At 34.8% G+C, this 7,725-nt stretch overlaps 2 protein-coding genes and 1 long non-coding RNA gene across 5 annotated transcripts; 1 reads left to right on the forward strand and 2 right to left on the reverse strand.

The window, feature by feature from the left end:
- Positions 1-219: 219 nt before the first annotated feature.
- Positions 220-850, reverse strand: LOC120165808. Its single transcript, XR_005519864.1, has 2 exons — positions 799-850; positions 220-720 (listed from the first exon to the last, which is right to left on the reverse strand). It is a non-coding gene; the product is annotated as an uncharacterized LOC120165808 (long non-coding RNA).
- A 2,480-nt stretch (positions 851-3,330) lies between these two features.
- LOC120165813 (bifunctional nitrilase/nitrile hydratase NIT4B-like) lies at positions 3,331-4,995 on the forward strand. 2 transcript variants are annotated; one of them, XM_039175249.1, is made up of 3 exons: positions 3,331-3,673; positions 4,142-4,483; positions 4,742-4,995. In XM_039175249.1, the coding sequence occupies exons 1-3, from the start codon at positions 3,346-3,348 to the stop codon at positions 4,978-4,980; spliced, it is 909 nt and encodes a 302-aa protein (XP_039031180.1). In that variant the 5' UTR covers positions 3,331-3,345; the 3' UTR covers positions 4,981-4,995. The 2 variants fall into 2 exon arrangements, with proteins under 2 accessions (XP_039031180.1, XP_039031181.1); XM_039175250.1 differs by having other exon boundaries at positions 3,331-3,671; positions 4,140-4,435.
- A 782-nt stretch (positions 4,996-5,777) lies between these two features.
- LOC120165821 (protein tilB homolog) lies at positions 5,778-7,353 on the reverse strand. 2 transcript variants are annotated; one of them, XM_039175259.1, is made up of 5 exons: positions 7,237-7,353; positions 6,989-7,075; positions 6,801-6,881; positions 6,427-6,650; positions 5,778-6,366 (listed from the first exon to the last, which is right to left on the reverse strand). In XM_039175259.1, exons 1-5 carry the CDS (start codon positions 7,336-7,338, stop codon positions 5,910-5,912), a joined length of 951 nt encoding a protein of 316 aa, XP_039031190.1. In that variant the 5' UTR covers positions 7,339-7,353; the 3' UTR covers positions 5,778-5,909. The 2 variants fall into 2 exon arrangements, with proteins under 2 accessions (XP_039031190.1, XP_039031189.1); XM_039175258.1 differs by having other exon boundaries at positions 5,779-6,370; positions 6,431-6,650.
- Positions 7,354-7,725: the final 372 nt, after the last annotated feature.

Genomic DNA, 7,725 nt, shown 5'->3' on the forward strand with positions numbered 1-7,725 from the left:
AGATTAACAGTAAAAAATGAAAAGATGTTCAACGAAAAAAATATAAAAATTAATATTAACATTTAATCTCTCTCATCCAACGATCTTTAATTATTGAGTCATGAAAAAACATAACTTAGATGACGAAAGAAGAATAAGAGTACATTAAAGAACTATTAATCCCATAACTAAATGAGTTCATAGCATATAATTTACTGAAATGAAAATCGAAATTTAGAGTTTAAATTTTAATTTTTACAAACTTTATTCAATTTCGAGTTTCAGTATCATTACATAAACGAGAAATAAAAAGAAAGTAAGAATCTTGCACTTAGAATCTTACACTTTCTTTCTGATTAGTTCTTTGTCCATTTGGCGTTCTCTTCGTTAAGAAAATCAAGGAACACGGTACTCTTACATCGAGGGCACTTGGGATCGACCTCGGACAGCATAACGTACATGAAGCATCGAGGACACCCGACCAGCAACATCGATGTTACTTCCGGACGACCAGTCGGGTATTCCGTCATCGACGTCGAATCCTCGCAGTTATTGTTGTCGGGCTCGGAAGATAGACACGAGCTTTCTGACAATGATTCAAAGGAAGGAACCGATACGCTTGGCGACCTAACACGGTGGTTAGCCACCCTAGCGGGTGCTAAGTTCAACATCGAATCCGGCTCCGGACTATCGGATCTTCGACTCATTGTATTTTTTGAACTAACTGTCGTGTACTTTCACCTGTTTAGACATCGATGCAACAATCAAATGAAAAATGAACAAAGAAAATGAGAGAAAATCTGAACAAAGAAAGTTCACCTTCGGAAGGGGAAACCTTCGAGCACCAAATTGCAATGGTTTAGCTCTCTATATGTATATATGTGGGTGTATATATATATATATAAAATTTAACGTTATTTTACGAATTTGACAGTAAATTTTACCACACCTGAAGTGTAATGTAAAAGTAACCAATCCCCACTACAAATTTACATTTATGTTGCAGTAAATTCAAATGCACAAATTGAATACATATTTTTAAAAGTTGTTAAACAAATAAGATAGTACATAAGAAAACGAACAAGTCATGTGCAAGAAAAAAGTATTTGTACAAGTTCTGTAGTAGTTCAGTAAAATTAAAGCACATCTCATCCGGCACTTGTATAATTTAATGCTTTTAAGAAACATATATATATATATATATACTCTGAGGCATGCATGACCAGAAGGCTACGCATGTGAATTCGTGAATCAGAGATGAACATAAAGTTTTATGTTAGAGGGTAAACTTAAATTTTTAAAACTCTAGGGGATAAATTTGAATTTATAAAAATCTAAAGGATGAACTTGAACTTTTAAAATTTCAGACGAACTTGAACTTATAAAATTTCAGGGGCGGAAACAAATTTTCAATAAAAAATACGTAAAAAAAATCTAAAATATATAGTAGTTTAAAAATTTCAGGAGAGTGACTGCCCCATCAGTTCCTTGCCATCCGTGCGTCATAGATATAGTTTTTTTGTATTGTATTATTACTGATGTTTCGGTTTTTTAAAGTATTCATACTCTATGTATTTTTGAATTTAAACATGATGATATAATCTTTCAAGAACTGTAGAATTTTTTAAAGTTTTAAACATATTAAAGTCAAAATTATACTATTCGATCCAATAATAACACAAGGGTAAAATATAAATTTACTCTCCTATTCCATTTATTGTAATTTAGATTTTTTTTTAATTTCTTCACTGAATTTAATATTTCGGAGTTTTTTTATCACTCGACTGTTTTCTCACTAACTACGTTATGATGTGGTTTTTTTATTTTATTTGTTAACGGATAAATTATAAGTTTAATCACTAAACTTTATTTTATCTCCTATTTCACTTAATGTACTTTTAGTTATTATCAATTTAATCATTGAACTTTATGCATTGGATTTTTTTGGTCACTCCTCTATTAACAACAAAAAACACATCATAACACTGTTAGTGATGAAACGACTGAGTGACCAAAAAATCCAATTACTAAGTTCAATGAGTAAATTGAAAAGATTTAAAATACGAATAGGATAGAGAATAAAGTTTAGTTACTGAATTTGTAATTTACCCATAATACAATTTCAGCATGTCATGATCATGTTTAAGGAGGGGTTAGGCCAAGGGACACAAAGGGACCTTGGCAATTGAGCTAACAAAACATTGAGTTTATCTATGCGGATAAGAATTCGAGCTGATTTGAATTTGAGAAAATTTAACTTTAAAAGATATAAATTTAAAAAAAAAGCTTGAATTCACAATTATTCAGGTCTAAGATTAATCTAGCCTAAGTCCAAACTCATTCATTCAAAATCTGAAAAGAAAAGTTTGAATAGGTAAACGAATGTGCATTCATTATGATATTCAAATCATATATAAATATTTAAATTAGAATCATTTATAGTAGTGTAAATTATAGTCTTTTTATACGTTTTAACAATATTTTGTATAAATTATATTTTAATAATTCGACCGCCATATTTTATTTCCTAATCATATAGATAATGTATGCTAAGTGTTTGATTTATACAAAGAAATTTCAACCATTAAATAAACAATATAAACTTCAATGGAGTTAAGGAGTTAACGTGGATGATCATTATTATTTTGATTAAGTTTTTTTATCATTTTTTTTATACTTGTGTTATTTAGGTAGTTATTTTTTGTGTCAATGATTATTAAAAAATGTTCTAATTATAATTTGATTTATGATTAAAGTTATGCTTGTAAATTTTTAAACAATATAAACTACACTGGTTGACGGATGTGACTACCGAAGATTGTAGACGTGACAGTCGACGAGCTCATCCATTAAATTTTTAACGATAAGATACTAAAGTAAAAACGAAAAACTAAATATTATGTATAATTTAAAAAAAATTAAGTATTAAACATGATTAAAACTAATAATTTAAATATTAAAAGTATAATTTAATTTAAAAAATTCAATGACATAAACATAAAAAAGTCAATGGTATGTGATTGTAGTTTACCCTTTACTAAAATATAAGATTATGCCACTATTATTACAGTTATCTTGTCGGCTGGGTTTCGGACAGGCATATCCGGAGCAACCCACAACCATAGTTTTAAATATCGATTTGTAACCGCGATGGCGTTTATAAAATAACGGCAACGCTATTTTGGATATATCTGTTATATTTGTAATATCGTCTGTTACGATCGCAATCACAATAAACTCGACATAATAAAAATTACGACCGAGATCACATTTAAATCCATACCCACAACCAGTTGACTTGACCCCCGACCATGCCCAACTTAATCCCCATCTCACTCCATTTTCCAAATCACACGATCGAAAACAATGTCTTTGGTGCCGGCTCCTCGATCTAACGGATCGCTCTTCGCGGAGGTTGACATGGATGGCGACGCTTCTGCCGCCATCACAGCCACTGTTCGAGCAACCTTAGTCCAAGCGTCGACCGTTTTCTACGACACTCCCGCCACTCTAGATAAGGCGGAGAGGTTGTTGGCTGAAGCGGCGGAATACGGATCTCAGCTGGTGGTGTTCCCTGAAGCGTTCGTCGGAGGGTATCCACTTGGTTCGAATTTCGGTGTTACGATTGGGAACCGTAGTCATAAAGGGAAGGAACAGTTCCGAAAGTATCATGCTTCTGCCATTAACGTACCCGATATGAATCTGGATCAAATTGACATAATTTGTAAACATTAAGGATTAAATTTGATATTATATCAAGTAAAATGATGTAAAATCGACGAAAACCGATTGATTTGTAGACTCATTGTCTTTAATTGCTCACTTTTAAAATCTGTAATGGTTATATTAATTGTTCATCTTTTTTAGAGGGATTAATTTATCCAATTTCAAAACTAAGAGGTGCTAATAGGTAATTTTGCCCTTGAAATATTTGAAACTTTGAGAACATGTTGTGCTTTAGATTGTGATATAAACTATGATTTGGATCATATGTAATAGTCAGCTATGTTACTCGGATTCGGATTTGAGTACAAGTGTTAGATATGATTCGTATCGGAATGGGTGTGTTCGGTTTTTAAAGTTTTTCCGTGTATTTTTAGAATCATATTCAGATATTCGTCCGATACGAGTGTCGGATATATGTGACTCATGCTAATTGTAGGTCCTGAAGTTGAGCGCTTGGCAGCCATGGCTGGAAAGTATAAGGTGTACTTGGTGACGGGAGTGATCGAGAGAGACAGATATACCTTATATTGCACGGTTCTGTTTTTCAATTCGCAAGGACGGTTCCTCAGGAAACATCCGAAGATCTTGCCTACGGCGTTGGAGCGTCTAATTTGGGGACACGGGGATGGGTCGACGATTCCGGTTTTCGAGACTCCGATCGGGAAAATAGGCGCGGCCATTTGTTTGGAAAATAGAATGCCACTTCTAAGGACTGCAATGTATGCAAAAGGTTGGATTTTTGAAATGCCACTTCTAAGGACTGCAATGTATGCAAAAGGTTGGATTTTTTAACCTTCACTACTACTTTCAATTCCTTTGGAGTAGACATCAGTTGCTGTGTTAGCCCGAAACCAGTCGTGTTCGACTTCTAGGTTTTGTCTTGCAGAACTTGATATCGAATTTGAGAATTGTCACGTTTCAGCTCCTAGAAATGTGATCGTAATTCTCGAACTCGTCCGTTCTATGAGCTATGCTTATGTAAACCGGCTTCTTGAGCTTGCTGAGCTTAACTTTGAGAGGCTTTTAATGTTTGCAGGTATTGAAATATACTGTGCACCTAATGCTGATTCCAGGGATGTGTGGCAAGCATCGATGACACATATTGCTCTCGAGGGATGTGTGGTAGGGCCGACTACCCGCCTTCTCCAGAATTTATGTTTCGCGGGACCGAAGGCGAGCTCACCCCACATTCTGTCGTCTATGCTGGAGGGTGTCATAATATCACCATCTGGTGCTATTCTGGCAGGGCCCCATTATGAAGGGGAGCCATTCTAGATTTGTACAGTATGTCCATGTTTTTGTCTGTATACGGAATTACTGTTTACGACCGATCTTCTCGGCCGGTCGTATTGCATTTTGTGAAGAACTCAAGACTTGAAACTTTCTTTGGTGAATAACTCCAAATAACGATGACTACTAAATGGCTCCCAGATCTCAGAGAAATAGCTCAGGCAAAAATTCGATTTTGATGCGGTTGGGCATTATTCGAGACCCGAAGTGTTCAGCTTGATCGTGAGAGACGATCCGGCGAAGCTAGTTACTTTCACTTCGGCATCGGAGGAAAAGGAAGACAGTGAGTCAAAGTTATCTTACAAGTTATAAAACCATTTGATAACTGTTGTACTTTTTTCTTTGATGTGCATTTGAAAAATTATGAATAAATAATTCATTTGAAAAAAGTTATATTAGGTAAGTGTTGGATATGGATAAATAATCTACGAACAATTTTTTTTCCTCTTTTATCATGTGAGATTCATTTATTAAACAAACTGACAACAAAGAAATGTTTAATTCATTTATGTCCATAAAGATGATCTCTTATATTTTTAATCCACTTGATTTTGATCACCGGTTTAAAAAAACAATTTTAGTCCCCTACATTATCGGTATGTACAATTTTAGTCATTCAAACTTTAAAATTCTTAACACACACACCAAACGCAATATAACAAATATGAACAACGGACAAACTCGGTTCATTTACACATCATACTGCACTGCATTTTCCAGAGCTTAATGACAAAATTCTTATAGGATGAAGCTGAAAGTGCAAGTTTGAAAATAACAATTCATATGGTTAAAACAGCTACTGTCAAGATAATAAACGAAACTGAAATTCACCCAAGGCATTAGAAAGTATAGAAAAAAAAAAAAAAAATACCTCAGGGGTCACGATCGAAATTAATCGCCGCAGATAATCTGATTCATTCGTCATCCCAGGTCGATGCACCACCCATTCCAACTTCAATTGTTGGGGACAACTGAAGTCCGGCAAGCATGGCATGTTTACCTTTCTTCTTCTTGGCAGGGTAGGTAACTGAGTGACCAGACGATTTCATTTCTTGACTGGCTCTATCAACTATCTTCCTTTTACCGTCTTCTATTGGATCTGCAGCATCAGTTGCGAATAGCTCGGTGAAAAAGGCACCGGAGTCATCAATAATGTCTAGTTCAGCCAGTTTCTCTAGCGTTTTCTTCTTCTTCTGTTTCTCTTCGCCTGCAATACCAACCTCGTGTACAGAAACTTCCTTTTTTGAGTGCTTATCATTTGTTTTCCTCCCTTTCTGTGTCATATTTTTCTCTGCATCAAGACGACTAAGATTTTCTTTTTCCCCCTTTGATTTTTTCTTTTCTTTCTTTTCAACAACAATATCATCCCCCTCATCAACATAAACTTTGTCGTTTCCTTTCTTCTTTTTCCTCTTCAATTCTTTCTCAGTATCAAGATCAGGAGCATTATCATGATTAACATATTGTTTCTCAACTGACACCTGAAATTCAAGGTTCTTTTTTCTTTTCTGACCCTTTTTGTCCTCCACGTAAATATCCTCTGTGTAATCCATACTATGGGAAGCAATGTCAATGGTCTCACCATCTTTGTTTTTCACGCTTTTATCAATTGGTCTACCATTGAATATCTGTAAGTTAGGCAGTAACCTTTTAACCTGCGGCAGTGTCGTTTTAGAAATCACGTCAAGAGACTAAGGCTTATAATAAATAAAGAAAGAATAATGTAGGCAATAAAAATGTAAACGGCCAAAACACGATTATGTTTAAAACATTGGGGGGGGGGGGGGAATGTAAGCTAAGCTTACCTTCTTCGTTAATTTATCTTTTTCAGCAATGGGATTTCCTTGTAGGTTGAGATTCTTCAGATTGATCAATGAATCCAGTGCCTGCTGTTTAGTAGTTTGTTGTCAATGAAACATGCAGAGAATGCATTTCAACGGGAAAAAAAATAGAACCAGAAAAGAAGAATTTAAGTCTAATTGCTACTACTAACCTTCAACTCTGACCATCTAGTGATTATGTTATTTACCAAATCCAAATTTTGAAGTTTTTTATTGTAAGACAACTCCACCGGGAGACTCTGGGCAATTCATACACATGAACAGAGGGTGGGAGAAGAGATATAAGTTGTTAATCAACGAATTGGAAGCTTAAACAAGAGGCTCTTTTAATTGATACATCATAGAGGCTGAAATGAATAGAACATGCATACTCAGAAAGTCATAGTGTAAAAGAACTTACCTTGATATCATTGTGAGCAAGTCGAAGCTCTTTTAATTCAACGCAGCACTTGAGTGATGATTCAATAGCTTGGAGATGCAGAGAACAGGAACCAAGAGTCATCGGAAAATCTTTAGGAGTAATCAAGGTAAACTGAATTCAATAATTTATGAAAAATGGAAGGAATCAACACCTTTGTAATAGATTTCGGGTTCATAAGAGAACTGCCAATTTTGGTAATAGGATTCCTAGAAAGTACTGCAGGAAATGCCAGACAAATAGTATGATCCAAGCTAAAACCGGATAAGAGATATCTAAAGCACTAGTTCGAAGGTAAAACTGGTTCTATCTTCTCATTTAGTTTAGCTATAAGTGAATGAAACTAAGGGAAGCAAAGGTTGTGAATTGTGATATTAGCATACTATCTCTGTGACACGACTAAGAACAGGATTTGCATGTTTAAAGGTAACCTTTACATACATTGGTGATCGAAACGTTCATGGTTGCCCG

Source organism: Hibiscus syriacus, unplaced genomic scaffold, assembly GCF_006381635.1.
Source record: "Hibiscus syriacus cultivar Baekdansim isolate YM2019G1 unplaced genomic scaffold, ASM638163v2 tig00111614_pilon, whole genome shotgun sequence".
NCBI lineage: Eukaryota > Viridiplantae > Streptophyta > Magnoliopsida > Malvales > Malvaceae > Hibiscus > Hibiscus syriacus.